The sequence below is a fragment of the Heterodontus francisci genome, chromosome 26 (assembly GCF_036365525.1).
Source record: "Heterodontus francisci isolate sHetFra1 chromosome 26, sHetFra1.hap1, whole genome shotgun sequence".
Lineage (NCBI taxonomy): Eukaryota > Metazoa > Chordata > Chondrichthyes > Heterodontiformes > Heterodontidae > Heterodontus > Heterodontus francisci.
The window spans coordinates 30,742,556-30,760,551 of record NC_090396.1 but is presented as its reverse complement, the minus strand read 5'-3'; the positions used below and the strand labels follow the sequence as shown (position 1 = coordinate 30,760,551).

At 42.2% G+C, this 17,996-nt stretch overlaps 1 protein-coding gene across 6 annotated transcripts in view; it reads left to right on the top strand.

The window, feature by feature from the left end:
* The window catches only part of LOC137384245 (protein shisa-6-like), a 798,965-nt gene extending 781,205 nt beyond the window's left edge, over positions 1 to 17,760 (top strand). For 4 of the 6 annotated variants that reach the window (XM_068057981.1, XM_068057984.1, XM_068057980.1 and 1 more), the window contains 2 exons: positions 4,234 to 4,386; positions 10,881 to 17,760. In XM_068057981.1, coding sequence (XP_067914082.1) covers positions 4,234 to 4,386; positions 10,881 to 11,467 — 740 coding nt within the window. In that variant the 3' untranslated portion in view covers positions 11,468 to 17,760. The remainder of the gene's footprint in view (positions 1 to 4,233; positions 4,387 to 10,880) is intronic. The other 2 variants (XM_068057983.1, XM_068057985.1) reach the window with 2 other exon arrangements.
* Positions 17,761 to 17,996: the final 236 nt, after the last annotated feature.

Below are 17,996 nucleotides of genomic sequence, written 5' to 3'. Positions count from 1 at the left end.
TGTAATCCTTATGACTACCCTTGTCTTTGTGTTAAGCTTATATCAATAACTGGTGCTTTTCCTTTAACTTACAACACACTCAGCCCTTTGAGACAATGTCAAGTTAAATCTTGAATTCCTGAAGTGTGGATTAGTCATGATACCTCCTGTTTGTCTGGTCTGCCAGATGTATAGTTACCAGTTCCTGGACTTTGATTAAAAGTCTCAATGTTTAATCAATTCTGATGCCATTAATTTGCCTGACCTATTTGAAACAGTGTTGCCACTTAACTTTCAATATTGTTTTATTTCCTTTTTATTAATAGCTAGGAGAATAATTTAAAACATTGTCTATAAGTTTTCAAGAAGATTTGAACATTAAATAACATGAGCAATGATCTGGGGAAAGAAAGCAGCTACAAGACTAATGTTGGCATATGATATGTTAGAGGTTCATTGTTCAGGTAGAGTTTCCTTCTGAGAGCATGGGAGTACCCATCCAGTCCAATAGGTGATGAAGCTCTCCATGAAGAGTCATCACTTTCAGGAAAAGTAGCAAGGGTGAAAATTAGATGCAACAGTGCAAGTGCAAGGTGTACAAGTGTGTCTGGTGAAAAGCCAGGATTGTTGCAATGATGTAATGATGCCTTGAAACAATTACAATTGGTACAAAAGCCACAGTGACTATATCACTGGTAGTCAGTGAAACATTACGAGTATGTAGACAGGGGAACATCATGTGTTCTCTGTATGATTTCCAGGACTGGTTTTAATCGACTGAGGGGGTCAGGGAGCATTTTGCATTGTATCTCTTCCCCTCTTGGCCCTGGGCTTTTCCTTAGGTGTTTCTGCCTCTCCTGGGAGATTACATGGTTGCAGGGGTGTCAGGTGTCGGGGGGGGGGGGGGGGCAGGGGTGAGGGGGAGGGGTGGTGGAGGTTGGTGGAGGATCTGGTGGTGGTAGTTTGTGTCTAGTGATGATACTCCAGACATTATGAGTGTGGGACAGGCTTGATGGAGCAGCTGCCTTTTATAGAACAATGAACAAAGAACATTACAGCACAGGAACAGGCCCTTCGGCCCTCCATGCCTGCGCCGATCCAGATCCTCTATCTAAACATGTCGCCTATTTTCTAAAGGTCTGTATCTCTTTGCTTCCTGCCCATTCATGTATCTGTCTAGATACATCTTAAAAGACGCTATCGTGCCCGCGTCTACCACCTCCGCTGGCAACGCGTTCCAGGCACCCACCACCCTCTGCGTAAAGAACTTTCCACGCATATCCCCCCTAAACTTTTCCCCTCTCACTTTGAACACATGACCCCTAGTAATTGAATCCCCCACTCTGGGAAAAAGCTTCTTGCTATCCACCCTGTCTATACCTCTCATGATTTTGTACACCTCAATCAGGTCCCCCCTCAACCTCCGTCTTTCTAATGAAAATAATCCTAATCTACTCAACCTCTCTTCACAGCTAGCGCCCTCCATACCAGGCAACATCCTGGTGAACCTCCTCTGCACCCTCTCCAAAGCATCTACATCCTTTTGGTAATGTGGCGACCAGAACTGCATGCAGTATTCTAAATGTGGCCGAACCAAAGTCTTATACAACTCTTATAGCCGGTCATTTTCATATGTTTGTAGTGTGACAATTCTAAAACGGGGCTACATCATTTTGCAAATCTTCAACATGGAGGGCGCTGCTAATTGGGTTTGTGACAGGCTGATATTTGTCAAAGTATCCTTAAGGAGGTTTAACTTAATTATTCAGTAATTAGAATTAAGCAGTGGATCTGAGTGATATTTCGAGCAAAGCTATATTTACACAAGGAAAGGCAAAATACTCATGTCAGAGCATGTGTCGACACACCTGCCCTCCAAAATAAAACATTCGTCAAATATATTTTCATTTAGAAATGTAGCTGTTCAAAATACTGGCTGTGTGTGTGTAATTTTGGTAAAATGTTACCATTATCCCACAACCAGAGAGAATCTCACCAAAACAAAATCTTGATTTGCAGCTTAACCATGATTTGAGTGGCAGCACTTTTCGTTTCTTGTAGCGTATTTGCAAGCAAACCGGGTAAGATTGCCAACTGTCCTGACGTCTCCAGGAATTGGAGGTGAATCTCCAGGTCATTGCTGTGAGCAAACCCAGGAGAAATATTATAGGAACATTAAAAAAAAGTGTTTTTTTTTTAATTTTCATTGAACACTTCTGTTTAATAGTTATAAAAATACTGGAGATGGAGGAAAAAGGTTGTTTAACAGACAGTCAAGAATTAGCATGGGAAAGGTAGGCACCATGAGGATGGATGTGTTGGTTGACCAATGGCAAGAATATGGGAACGGGGCAGTTGGAGGCTGGCAGTCATGTGATGAAACCTCCAGGAATACATTCAACCAGAACTGGCAAACCTAATGGCAGGACATACATTGCAACCAACAGGTCCCAGTCTCAGCCTGACTGTTGGGGGTACATGTTGAGCATAGCATCTCTGCACATATTGAGCATCACATCTGCCTCCCAGCAAAGTGGTTATCAAACAACACCGATAGAGGTCCAAAAATGGGTTTGCCTGCCAGTCTGCCTGAGCCCTCTCCAGTGCAAAAAGTGTTTTGAGGCTTAGGGAATCTAAAGAGAGAAGAAAGTAACTTCAAATTTACAGTTTCAATGCATCCCTCAATTTATTTTATTTATTTAGCGAATGCAAATCCCTGGAGCCAAGCGATAGCCTCCTCATTTGCTGAATTTAAGGTGATTAGTCTGTCACTTAGTCTGTAGAGGGGTCACTCTAAGTGTTCAATTTATTGAATTAACGGTATAACCCAAACACCGTGGAGGTGATTTTAATATGGCCAAATCGATATTAACATGTCATCAACAATGTTTCAAGTGGCAGGTCCTTTTCCTATGCAAATCAGAGTCCTATAATATACATTGGACCCCAGCTGACATTTTGGGAGACAACTGGGGGAAGCACGTGCTGTGTACACCCCACCTAGTTTTATTGCCTATAGCAGAAGAAGCACCAATAAGGTAGGTTTAAAATTGGGGACAGGAAGAAATGAAATTGTCCTCTGAACCCCACCAGAAATAATCAAAGCTGCCCGGCTTACCCCTTCCCGCTCCTCCCCACCCAGGTTGCTGTCAGCCTCCTGGTCGTGGGTCAGCACAAATCAAGCGAGCTTCGTCGTTTGGCACCCACCAGTTCTATTTAATTGAAACCTGATGTAGAAATGGCTCCAACGTCTTCGCTCTCATTAAGGGTAGGCAGTGGGCGGGCTCTGCCGATTGGTCGACTGATACGTCAAAATCGGCCTCAGCAGGTCCATAACCACCTGCAACGAGTAGAGGGAATTGGGGGTATCAAACTTGTGCACAGAAGTTCTAGCTGTTTTCTCCATTGTTGCATATAGCTGTGGTACAGCATGTACTTGCACCATCTAGCCTGAGGCTCATTGGTTCCATTAGCTGTATGAACCTGTACTGAATGCAGCTGTCACTTTTGCCAATAGCAGCATTAATATTAGGCATTGTGTCACATCTGTGAAAATAAGCTTGCGGCCTCCATCTAATGCAAGGCCCAGTATCAAGGTGTCTCATGTCCATTTTCCGCCTGTGCTAACAGTTTACACTATTTGAGGGAAGTATTTAGATGTTTCATCTTTTGCTATCTCACCTGCACAACCTGTAGGGGACTTTGAATTTGTCACCTCTGACACTGCAGGTTCAGATACAATTTGACCTGGTTTACATCTTATAAATAGTTTTATTAAATTAAGAGTTATGAAATTCCTCATAGCTTGATGGTTAAATCCACAACATAGCATGTTACTAAGCTGTACAAATTTGTAAGTTCCATGTTTGGTCCCAGCCTACAGTCAGTTATCTAATTACAGTAAAGGTAGCAGTGGGAGCACTACTTCTTCCCCGCTACATCACCCCCTCCACCCCCACCCCCTCAGAAAACTGGGGGGAGAAAAATCACCCAAGATTCCCACTGCTGGTTGCTAAGAAATGTCCCTCACTGGGATGTGTGGAGATGGAGGTTAGATTGGGTCAGGTGTCCATTTAGAAAAATCACTTGGACGAGGTATTAGAGGGCGACCATGGAGCTACACTTCAGAAAACACCAGCCTCTTCAAGAGTGGAGTGGAAGAGAGAAAATTGATTGAAAAGCTGTTGGACTCTCACCTTACCTGTTCTTACAAAACTCTTCCTTTTTATCTCTCCTCCCACCCCATCTCCACAGAAAAACCTCGGATGAACAGTATTCTTACTTCTGCGACCGAACCATATGATCTGTCTTTCTCAAGATCCTACCAGAGTTTGTCGCACCTTCCACCATCTTATGAATCTGCAGTCAAATCTGACTTAAGCAAGTATTCTTCACTAAAACGATTAAGTAGGTGTGCCATAATTTTCCATTAACATTATTTTGCATCATACCTAGGAACTTGGATCTGGTAATTTATTTTATTATTAACTGCTGCTACTTTTCAACCGCTTCAGTCTTGCAGTGTCCCAGCTGCTGCACAAACCAGAGTGGCAACTGTTCAACTTCATGGTGAGCCATCATTCATTGATGGCCAAGCTCTTATGGTCAATCGAAAATCCCATAGACAATTTAGCTCATTTCGGGGGTGGAAAAAGTTAAATGTGCTTTTACCTCACCTTAGGGCATAATTTCTTTACAGAGCTGTTGCTTGACCATGATTTTGTTAGCCACGTCATAAGGCAAATGAGTCATGACTGCTTCCTGTAGGGGCATCAAATAAATAACCCTCTTTAGGTGGCTAGCAACAGTGCTCCCAATGGCAAATATGAACATTACCACCTGAAGCAGAGGCTGGTATTTTTTTCAGGGTACAGGTATGCTAATTCACCAGCTTGCCCAATGGGCCCAGTGATGTGCTGTCTTAATTTCTGGCCTGTTTTGACAATTGGGGAAGGCCTATTGGTCAGGATGATATACTGTTGCTATGGAGCCCCCCAATCCTTTCCTCCCCACCCCCACCACCTCACCCCACAATGTGAATGGAGCCCATTTCACAGCACCAGGAGTTCCAGGGTATCACAGAACCACCTTTCCTTAAAGTGGTTCTATCTGGTAAAGGGCATTCATTGTCGGCCCTGGAGCCTGATGTTGCAGTTGCAATTGTTGTAAAAAAAAATCTGGTTCACTAATGTCCTTTAGGGAAGGAAAACTGCTTTCCTTACCTCGTCTGGCTTACATGTGACTCCAGACCCACAGCAATGTGGTTGATTCTTACATGCCCTCTGAAATGGCCTAGCAAGCCACTCAGTGGTATCTAACCGCTACAAAGTCAATAAGGAATGAAAGCAGACAAACCACCCAGCATCAACTTAGTCACCGGAAATGACAACGGCAAACCCAGCCTTGCTGACCCTGCAAAGTCCTCCTTACTAATATCTAGGGGCTTGTGCCAAAGTTGGGAGAGCTGTCCAAAAGACAAGTCAAGCAACAGCCTGCCATAGTCATACGTACCGAATCATACCTTACAGACAATGTCCCAGACACCGCCATCACCATCCCTGGGTATGTCCTGTCCCACCGGCAGGACAGGCCCAGCAAAGGTGGCGGCACAGTGGTATATAGTCGGGAGGGAGTTGCCCTAGGAGTCCTCAATATTGATTCTGGACCCCACGAGGTCTCATGGCATCAGGTCAAACATGGGCAAGGAAACCTCCTGCTGATTACCACTTACAGCACCACCTCCCCCCCACCCCACCTCCCCCCCCCCCACCCCCGTCTGACGAATCAGTACTCCTCCATATTGAACAGCAGTTGGAGGAAGCACTGAAGGTGGCAAGGGCGCAGAATGTACTCTGGGTAGGGGACTTCAATGTCTATCACCAAGAGTAGCTCGGTAGCACTATTACTGACCAAACTGGCCATCAACAAGAGGGAAAAATATACTTGACCTTGTCCTCACCAATATGCCTGCCGCAGATGCATCTGTCCATGACAGTATTGGTAGGAGTGACCACCGCACAGTTCTTGTGGAGACAAAGTCCCATCTTCCGATTGAGGATACCCTGCATCGTGTTGTGTGGCACTACAACCATGCTAAGTGGGATAGATTTCGAACAGATCTAGCAATGCAAAACTGGGCATCCATGAGGCGCTGTGGGCCATCAGCCACTGCAGAATTGTACTCAACCTCAATCTGTAACCTCATGACCCGTCATATCCCCCACTCTACCATTACCATCAAGCCGGGGGACCAACACTGGTTCAATTAAGAGTGCAGGAGGGCATACCAGGAGCATGACCAGGCATACCTCAAAATGAGGTGTCAAATTGGTGAAGCTACAACACAGGACTACTTGCGTGCCAAACAGCTGAAGCAGCATGCTACACGATCCCATAATCAACAAATCAGATCTAAGCTATGCAGTCCTGCCACATCCAGTCGTGAATGGTGGTGGACAATTAAGCAACTAATTGGAGGAGGTGGCTCCATAAATATTCCCATCCTCAATGATGGGGAGGCTCAGCACATCAGTGCAAAAGATAAGACTGAAGCATTTGAATCCATCTTCAGCCAGAAGTATTGAGTGGATGATCCATCTTGGCCTCTTCCTGAAGTCCCCAGCATCACAGATGCCAGACTTCAGCCAATTCGATTCACTCTGCGTGATATCAAAAAATGACTGAAGGCACTGGATACTGAAAAGGGTATGGGCCCTAACAACATTCCGGCAAAAGTGCTGAAGATCTGTGCTTCAGAACTTGCTGTGCCCCTAGCCAATCTGTTCCAGTACAGCTACAACACTGACATCTACCCGGCAATGTGGAAAATTGCCCATTTATGTCCTGTACACAAAAAGTCCAACCCGGCCAGTAATCGCCTCATCATTCTACACTTGATCATCAGTAAAGTGATGGAAGGTGTCGACGACAGTGCTATCAAGCAGTACTTGCTTAGCAATAACCTGCTTGGGTTCAGTTTGGGTTCTGCCAGGGCCACTCAGCTCCTGACCTCATTACAGCCTTGATTCAAACATGGGCAAAAGAGCTGAACTCAAAAGGTGAGGTGAGAGTGACTGCCCTTGACCTCAAGGCAGCATTTGACTGAGTATGGCATCAAGGAGCCCTGGCAAAATTGGAGTAAATGGGAATCAAGGGAAAACTCTCCGCTGGATGGAGTTGTACCTAGCGCAAAGGAAGATGGTTGTGGGTGTTGGAGGTCAATCATTGCAGCCCCAGGACATCACTGCAGGAGTTTCTCAGGGTAGCGTTCTAGGCCCAACCATCTTCAGCTGCTTCATCAATGACCTTCCTTCAATCATAAGGTCAGAAATGAGGATGTATGCTGATGATTGCACAATGTTCAGCACCATTCGTGACTCCGCTGATACTGATGCAGTCCATGTAGAAATGCAGCAAGACCTGGACAATATCCAGGCTTGGGCTGATAAGTAGCAAGTAACATTTGTGCCATACAAGTGCCAGGCAATGACCATCTCCAACAAGAGAGAATCTAACCATCTCCCCTTGACATTCAAGGGCATTACGATCGCTGAATCCCCCACTATCAACATTCTGGGGGTTACCATTGACCAGAAACTGAACTGGAGTAGTGATATAAATCCTTCCTTTTTGGCCTCCTTGTCTCGAGAGACAATGGGTAAGCGCCTAGAGGTGGTCAGTGGTTTGTGGAGCAGCGCCTGGAGTGGCTATAAAGTCCAACTCTAGAGTGACAGACTTTTCCACAGGCGCTGCAGGTAAAGTTGGTTGTCGGGGCTATTACACAGTTGGCTCTCTCCTTACACTGCTGTCTCTTTTCCTGCCAACTGCTGAGTCTCTTCAACTCGCCTCACTTCAGCACCATCTTTATAATTGTCCACCAGCTCTGGCGATCACTGGCAACTGGCTCCCACAACTTGTGGTCAATATCACAAGACTTCATGTCACGTTGCAAACATCTTTAATGTGGAGACATGGACAGCCGGTGGGTCTGATACCAGTGACGAGCTCGCAATAGAATACGTCCTTGGGGATCCTGCCAGCTTCCATGTGGCTCACATGGCCAAGCCATCTCAAACGCCGCTGGCTCAGTAGGGCGTACATGCTGGGAATGTTGGCTACCTCGAGGACTTCTGCGTTGGAGATACGGTCCTGCTACCTGATGCCAAGAATTCTGCGGAGACAGCGAAGATGGAATGCGTTGAGACGTCACTCTTGGTTGACACACGTTGTCCAAGCCTCGCTGCCATGGAGCAAGGTATTGAGGACACAGGCTTGAAACACTCGGACTTTTGTGTTCCATGTCAGTGCGCCATTTTCCCACACCCTCTTGGCCAGTCTGGACATAGCAGCAGATGACTTTACCATGCGTTTGTTGATTTCTGCATCGAGAGACAGGTTACTGGTGATGGTTGAGCCCAGGTAGGTGAACTCTTGAACCACTTCCAGAGTGTGGTCACCAATATTGATGGATGGAGCATTTCTGACGTCCTGTCCCATGATGTTCGTTTTCTTGAAACTGATGGTTAGGACAAATTCGTTGCAGGCAGCCGCAAGCCTGTCGATGACTCTCTGCAGACACTCTTCCGTGTGGGATGTTAATGCAGCATTGTCAGCAAAGACGAGTTCCCTGATGAGGACTTTCTGTACTTTCGTCTTTGCTCTAAGATGAGCAAGGTTGAACAACCTGCCATCTGATCTTGTGTGGAGGAAAATTCCTTCATGGCTACAAGTGCAGGACAGAGGCTAGGAATCCTGTGGTGAGTAACTCACCTCCTGACTCCCTAAAGCCTGTCCACCATCAACAAGGCATAAGTCAAGAGTGTGATGGAATATTCTCCACTTGCCTGGATGGGTGCAGCTCCAACAACACTCAAGACGTTCAACACCATCCAGGACAAAGCAGCCCGCTTGATTGGCACCCCATCCACCACCTTCAACATACACTCTCTCCACCACAGACGCACAGTTGCAGCAGTGTGTACCATCTACAAGATGCACTGCAGCAACGCACCAAGGCTCCTTCGGCAGCACCTTCCAAACCCGTGACCTCTACCACCTAGAAGGACAAGGGCAGCAGGTGCATGGGCACACCACCTGCAAGTTCCCATCCAAGTCACACACCATCCTGACTTGGAACTATATCGCTGTTCCTTCACTGTCACTGGGTTAAAGTCCTGGAACTCCCTCCTTAACAGCATTGTGAGAATACCTACCCCACATGGACTGCAGCGATTTAAGAAGGCAGCTCACCACCACCTTCTCAAGGGCAATTAGGGATGGGCAATAAATGCTGTCCTAGCCAGCGACATCCACATCCCAAGAACAAATTTTTTAAAGTCAGGGTCTGCAAGCCAAGCCTTCCAGAGGATTCCAGCCACATTAACAAGAACGATAAACAGTCTAAAAATGAAAAATTATGGATACTGTAAGGAGAAAAAAGAAATCTAGGAATACAAAAATAAAATAACTGAAGAAAAAAACAAAGAAAATTGTAGATAAAGAAATAGAACAAAACAAAAAAGGAACAGAAAATATTGAAAAAGCAAAGGAAAAATTATGAAGGTTCTTAAAAGCACCAAAATAATTAACATTTCAGATAGAAAAGGAAAAGGAAAGTGGAAAGTTAGAAATATGGAGAAACCATACAAAGTATAAGATATCAAGAAATAAAATCTAAAATACATAAAGAAAATAAGCAAGAGCTTTTTTGAAGTGTTTAACGGCATTTGTAACTAAAAAGAATTTTTTTTAAATGCAAATACGGAGAACTGAAACTAAAAAGGAGAAAGAAATATGCCAGCCTTTTGCACTGGATGTAAGAAGTCAGCAGGTAGTGAGGAGCCTAGTGGGGTATAATCTAATCAGTAGGTGACTAGGAACTACAAATAATGTATGCATGGATAACTTGATATTCAACCACAAGAAATTCTAGAGCCTTTTGCAGAATTGTGGGCTTACTGGAATATTTTAAAACCACTAAATAGGACTGCCAGATTGAGCTAAAAGAAAAATGTTACTGCAACTGTTTGTGAACCGTGACTCATTCAGGTCCATCACTCAGAGGATATGGACAGGCACTTGAAATATAAGTCTAAGCAAACCCTGCAGTACAAGTGTGGTTTAACCATAGAACATGGTACCAATCGTCCTGGGAATTGTAACTGTACTTTGCTAGAAAAAAGCATAAGGAGATCAAGTTTCATATTGGGCAACTGAGCAAAGGGTGATGTATGTACCATGAGAGTTGCAGTTACTCTACTGATGCCTGTCTGCTTCCGCTATGTATTTTCATTGATACATGTCCTCATGGGAGACTTTTCTGTCAGTATTTATCTGTGAGAATGGCAGCTCATGCATCCCACGATCAAATGCATTCAACATTACACATTTCCCTGCATGAATGTCTGATGTAGAATTCTGTTTATAAATGAAAACATAAATCTCTGCTGTGCATATTGAAGACACAAATGGAATTATTGAGTGCAGCCTGAAATCTATTGTGGTTTAATTATCCTAAATAAAATTGCAATTAGGGCTGCTGTATTTTTAACAAATCCAGGATTGGATGGGCGAGTGGGTGGGTGGTGATGGGACAGTCAAGGTAGGATTATGGCATGAGCTTTTATGGGTTTTTTGCTGCTGTTGAAAATACAACTAACCAATTCCTCTATATTGTAAGGTACTGCAAGAACTGATAAATACAGACCTCCTCTCCAGACTATTGGCATCTAGTTTATACTGTGGAAATTTACAGGCATCTTACTTAAAAATTGGACTGCCTGATCAAAAACTGGATAAGTGGCAGCCCTAACTATGATAACTGCTACCTTTCAGAAATGTGAAATATTTGCTGGGTGACATAACAAGGCCATTCTAAAATGTGTTTTTCATCATTCCTACAGGTGAAAAGGAGATTGATGAATACTATATGAAAAGAAGACACCTCCCAGACTTGGCAGCGAGAGGAACCTTGCCCCTCCACATTATGAAAATAAATCAGGAACACAGTAACTCCAGAGAGAGGCCTAGACGACCAGTGCGGGCCATGTCACAGGACAGAGTCCTGTCTCCGGAGAGAGACGCGCCTCAAGAATGTGTCATGTCTTATGAGCGCATCCTGTCAGATGAACAACTATTGTCAGCTGAACGTCTTCAGTCCCAGGATCCTCTGCTCTCTCCTGATAAAGTTATGTCTCTCCAACGCTCTGGGTTCCGTGAAAAGGCCATGTCCAGGGCCTTGTCCCAGTCCCACACAGATGTCTTTGTATCCACTCCCGTCTTAGATCGTTATAAGATGACAAAAATGCACTCGCATCCCAGTGCCTCAAACTCTTCGTACAATACCTTAAATACAAATCAAACAAATCACACTGCTGCTAAGCGACATGCCTTTGCTTCACGTCGGCACAACACAGTGGAACAACTCCACTATATCCCAGGACATCACCGTAATTACCATACAGCCAGCAAAACAGAAGTAACTGTTTGATCTTAGAAAACGCATTACCAATTCCACAATAATAAGAGTCCGGAATATTTGCCAGTGAGCCAGAGGACAATGGCACTGTCAGACCACACTAATTACTCATGCCCTAATTTCTGACATGCTATTCGAGCAAATGCATTTGTTTTATCTAAACAAAGTGGCATACTATATGAGGCTTCAGTCTTTCCAGAGACACTTAACATCAGTTCCTTGTTTTATTCAAGGTTTTCATTTTAGTTGGTACATTAGCACAACAGATGGTAGCGTACCATCCAGGTCACCTGACAGTTTCTATCAAAGGAAGCCATGTGATATGGTAGTCAATTAAAAGGGCTTATAGAGTAACAAAGTCAATGGTTGAATTTCTAGCCAACTGGTATTCCTACTTTTAGAGATTGAAGCTATTTGATTGGGGGAATACTGGATTACTAGTTTGGTAATTAGTCAGAATTGTGTGTGTTTCCTCAACAAAAAATAAAGGAAGCTTGTACCATATCATTCCAAATTAAACACATACAGTATGTGAAAAATTTCCATATTCTAAGCATGTACAGTAAAATTATAAGTAGACCAATTCACGGGCAACCATTTCCATATACAAGTTTGGGGCACAGCTGGCTTTTCCTCCATGTGTTCCTCTGCCCCTTCAAATGATGAAATGGTTGCTGTGAATTCTAGGCCTAGTGAGATAAGATGTCTTGGATAGTTTCATCTTAGCAAGAATATAACTGCTTGTTGCCAAGCATACCTCTACCATTTTCTATCAGTGGTAATGAGTTGTGTGGTGTTTTTCTCAAGAGAATGAAAGACTCGTTTCTTTTTTGCTGAGTAAAAGAATGCCAGAGGACTTTGCAGCATTGACAAAATATTGAGTATTCTGTGGACACGTAACTCTGCAAATGGATTTTCGAACCTGGGAGGCCATTACTGACCTATCTTTTTTTTTACTTCCATTATTATCAAGTTTATTACTGGAATATGAAATGCTAATCGCGTGGGCATTGAAACCACCAATCATGCCAATAGGCTACATTCAGTGACAGTTTGAAGTGAACCAATTGAAGATTTAACATTTGTCAGTCACCTAGACCTGGGAGCCAAAAACTGTCAGGCCTTCAGACAAATCACTACAAGTTTTAGCAAACCCATAGGTGGTAGAAGCAGATTTTTGTTCATTTTTGATGCCACGAGTGCCCTTTATCCTCACCCTTTCTTCTCTCTCCTTTCATTTCCCTTTCCCATCCTTGCTTCTGTTATTTTTAATGTCACTGTGGCACTACCCTTCCTTTTTTCAGAATGCCCATTCTTCCTGAAAACATTGATTCTTCTGCCTTCATTTTTGGTAATGTTCTTAAACATTCAGTTATGTTTTTCCAATATTCTTATTCCTTCAATTTGTTAACATGTTCCCCTTGCTCTTTTGCGTTTTGTTCACCTTTGTTCCCTTTTACCACCGATGATGCTTCTAATACTTCTGATCAGATGGGCACCACACTAGCACTGTATCTGCAGTGAAGCATGTTGTGGAGATTTAGACACTGGCACAATATGATGATGAAATTTGGGATATTTTAAAAACAGGATGCACAGGATGTTTTGGAGGTGGGTCTGAAAATTGATATTCCCACAGATTAGCATGTTAAATATTCAGACTTCTCCCACTCACAAAGATGGTGGAGTCTCTGGATTTGTAAAACAACGTTTGTGAAAATTGTGGTATACAAATTTGAAGTTATATATAAATATTGGACCAGTGCCTGTTGAGGCATTTGTTGTATAGTGGTGAACAATTTTTAAGTCATTTGGCCTCCGGAATGAATGACTTGTGATGACTTTTCACACAAAAGACACATTCCTATCATGAAACAATGGTGTGATCTTCTGCAGTATATGGGCAGCCTTGAAATGTACTTGGGGATTTGTGTGCAAAATAGGCCATTAAGTGATAATGAATTACATTAAAGATGGATTTTACCTTCATTAGGAAGTTCCTGAGCAGTGAAAGTACTACAGATAAAAATGCAATTGGGATCATTTTTATTTGAAACCAAATGTTATTTTAATTATCTAGACACTTTCAAAACTTTATTTTTATTATAGATACAGCACTGAAACAGGCCCTTCAGCCCACCAAGTCTGTGCCGACCAACAACCACCCATTTATACGTATCCTACATTAATCCCATATTCCCTACCACATCCCACCATTCTCCGACCACCTATCTACACTAGGGGCAATTTACAATGGCCAATTTACCTATCAACCTGCAAGTCTTTGGTTGTGGGAGGAAACCGGAGCACCTGGTGGAAACCCACGCGGTCACAGGGAGAACTTGCAAACTCCGCACAGGCAGGACCCAGAACTGAACCCGGGTTACTGGAGCTGTGAGGCTGCGGTGCTAACCACTGCGCCACTGTGCCACCCGGTCATGTTTCCATAGTGACATGTGTCAAACCATAAAATTGTCAGCAACATTACACAGTACCCAGCAATATGTATGAGACCACATTTCATAGCCATACAACTAATTAAGGGTTGAGAATTGAAATTTACATTGGCTGAAAGGCCTAAAAGACTAGCTGACACTCAAGTCAACACAGCATGAATATAATTATGTTGGTGATTTAAGCTATCAAGCTTGGAGGCCATGGTTCAAATCCTGGTTTCCACTGATACTTATATTTTCCATGTATTAAGCCAGGTTGGTAGAGATAGTTGTTCACAGAAATGGATTAATACACCTTGGAAGGCTGACAGGCAAAGGAAAAGTCATTAAAGAATAAGTCAACCCTTTATCACCCAATGCAGAGACATTTTGATGGCAGGGGTACAGACGTCAATGGTCAAGGCTTTCAGACTCAAAGAGGACATCATTAATACATGGATATAGTAGAGATGGTAATATAAAAGGGGGAGTTATTTCTTTTGGAAAATAGTTAATACCCCAGACACAATTTCCTCTTCTGTTGATGCTGCTTAGTAGACCAAGTGACAGTTTTTCTAAGACCTTAATTCTTGTTGGTCACATTAGACCTGTGGTTGACAGTGTGAGTAGTTAATTGCATATAATATTATAATACCAGTCCCGTTCTTTCTTGTAGTCATTGCAATGAAACGGAAGACCAACCATAAAATATGTTGTACAGGAAAAGCCAATGCTTACAAAGCACCTGTGTGGCCAATTTTCAAGTGAAACCCGGTGCCTGTGTTGCTCAGTACAGATTATGTCAGTCACAATGTTTAGTAAAGCAAGGACAACCCTCAAATGAGTGATTAACTCATCCGCTGCCCTGCAGAGTGGTGGTATTGGTAAGAATTGCAATGTCTGAGGTAGAGGTCAAATTGACAGGAGGATGCAAAGGTGGAAGGGAATTTGTAGCTTTGAAAGGATATAGTACACCTCTGTTATACTTTGTAATATTATCTGTAAATAATACAGTGATACCAACTAAATAAAAGTGATGCTTTCAAGCTAATGTACATTTTATTGTTTAAAGCACAACAGTAGTTACAACTTACTATTTAGAAGATGGTGTTTGATAGTCTATTTGACAATATTAAAGTGATGTTGCAAGTCTTAAATGGAATGTTAAAAAATGACTTAGATTGTTGACAGAGGATATCATAATGTGGAATCTACAAGGAGAGAATTGTAGGCAGGTGCTCTTATGAAATTGCATTCTACCGTATAAATCGGTACAAATCTGGCATGTGAAATGGAGACAGAGTAATTGTTTGAATAATTTTCAAATAATGGAGTAGTCAACATAGTAGTTGATTTGAAAATTGAATAATTGTTTTGGTAATTAGCTGATTGCTCTTACCATCGTAAATCATGTTCTGAGGTAACTTGCATCAGCAATGCTTCTAGAATCAGAAAGTAAAAGTCCCTTCCTGTTGTTATCCAAACAGTGAAGCTGCCTCACCTCAGAATAATGAGTGAAAAGCCTAGCGTTAGTTAGCTGCCTCAGTCTACAAGCAGCTATCTTTAACAATTAGTAAGAGCTCAAACTGTCCCCAGTGTAAAAAACGCCCACCTTTCGATGTTATTGCTGCCTTCGGATGACAGCTACTTTTTTAAACTTTTATTATGCATCCCAACTTACTGAGATAATTACACCATTTACTACGAGTTTAATCTAAGTTTCCACCAGTTGGAAAATGTTAGATTTGGAATACCTCCAATTTAGCTACAAAACCAACTCGACATCAGATCCCTCCATTATGTTGATGGTTTCTTTAGTAAGACATTTTCATTGCACTCCTGGTTATTTTCTCACTGTGAAACATTATCCTGTCCTTCTCCTGCACCTTCCCCCACTCCATTTTGCATATTGTTCATTCCCATATCCGTAAGTGCACCCCCATCTGTCACCAATGTCAAGATTCAGTGGGCAAGCAGGTGAGTTATTCCCAAGCTTTCAGCTACATTGCTCTTAACCAAGAAATTTTCCTTCCTGTTTTAGCTCAGTACCACCCCTGACAACCTGTCTGAGATTGGGAAGTCTCAGGACTGGGAAAGCAGGCTGATCAGTGAACAGTGCATGAGTACACTGGGCAGTTTGGCTGCTTACATTACGACTAGTTCCAAAAATGCAAACTTTCTTAAAGGCACATTGTTATCTGACAGGGGGCCATTATACAGGACAGATCAGGTCCCGAAAAAAACCCAAACAGACTGATTCCACCAAAACAGCAGGGAAAGAAGTGTCTAAATTTAATTATCAAAAAAAATACAGTAATTCAAGCACCAGTGATAACAAGCTGTAAACTATGTGATGAGACAAAAGAAACACAAAGGATTGACAATGCAGCACAAGTTGAAAGGAAAGTCTGTGGGTCTAATTAAGTATTACCAAGGAGATAGGTAATTCATTGTGACCTTAGTCCAAGAGCCCAAACGTTTTGCTGTCTAAATGTTACGAGACAACATCAGAATAAAAATTGGGAGCACAAAAGATAAAAAGAGCTAACGCTGAAACATTTTAGTTCATTCAGTACATCTTGCACACACTCTGCAATATAATTCACTGACCAGGAGTTGCAATGAAAGTAATCTGAAATGGCACATTTTGAAATGGATAAGTTTTTGGGTGTGATAGGTGCCCTGCATCAGGTGACAGGATTCACTATCCATGTCACCCTTCTACTGGTTTATTACCTACAGAAGCCCAACAGTGCACCATGAATATGGGAGAAAAGTGTGGAAGATCAACAAGAATGATAAAGGTACGTGTGCAGGGAATAATACTGATCAATCAAAATATCAGGAGGTGTTAAATAGTGGAATGTGCAACACTGTAACCTGATTATCAAAGGTTCATCTTTTTTTTGAATTTTATATAAGACTACCAAGTAATATTTTAGATTAGCAAGCTTGTTTGATAAAGATTTAAATTTGTACACCACAGAAAAAGTAACCTATGTGTCGTGTAGCATTGTGGTGGAGGGTGAGGTTTTGAGTATTAAAGGTTTAAATTGTACTAAAGTACATTGAAAAGATGCTGTGATTAGGCTATAACATTGGATATGCTGAGGAGCAATTAGAGAGTTACTGCTGTAGTCAGATACAGTTTAACCTGGACAACACATTTTCTTCAAGTCCTGTAATGGATTTGTGGCTTTGTTTGATGGAAACTGTGATATTTACTGCAAAGTGGATGCACCTCCACCTTGGGAAAACTGTATCATGTTATGTTCACTCTACTTAATATTAATCCAATCCAAATGACCTGTAAGGTCTGCTACAATAGTCTCTTTTTTCTGCGTACCTCTTCAGTGTAGGATTTGTAGCAGCCGTTCAGCCTTCTCACCATATATAAATTTGGGTGAAGTTTTATATTCACAGTTTTGAATTAGCTTCAGAACCAGTTGCAGTGTAATAGCTAAATATCTTGATTAATAATAAAAATACAGATTAGATGTTTTTGTAGCAAGTACTTAACTGGCTATAAGACAAACTATTGTTACTATAACATTTTTACTTTAGTATGGGGAAAATGTATTTGCTAAGAGAAAGACAGGTGGTGATTTTGTGTTTTTGGTCATTTTATGGATTGTTTATGGTAGTATACATGACAATGTACCTTTGTAGCTGTTCCTTTGCACAAACTATTGGTTGAAAATTGAGTAAGCTTCAGGATGAACAGTACTTGACTGTTTCTCTGTAACTTAATTGTTGTTCTAATTACCTGTAAAAGCACATTCTGTATGTACTGTATAGAAAACTGTAATGAGTTTAGTAAAACTTATATAGTCTTAAAGACATTTTTTCACTTTGTCAATTACAATTATTTATGGATTCACTAAAAAAAATAAACCAATTTAAACAAAATCAAACTGGCTCTGTGGTTAAATTTTTGAAATGCTTCTGCTTTTAGTACCATGAGTACAGCTTGCCTCCAATGCTGGGTACCTCTTTTCTAGCAGGAAGAATGGGCGTTCACCCACATATCCATTAACACCTCACTACTAAAGTTTCAGTGTCTGTATGTTAACTTGCAGGAGAAACCAATAAAAGTGCACGGTCTT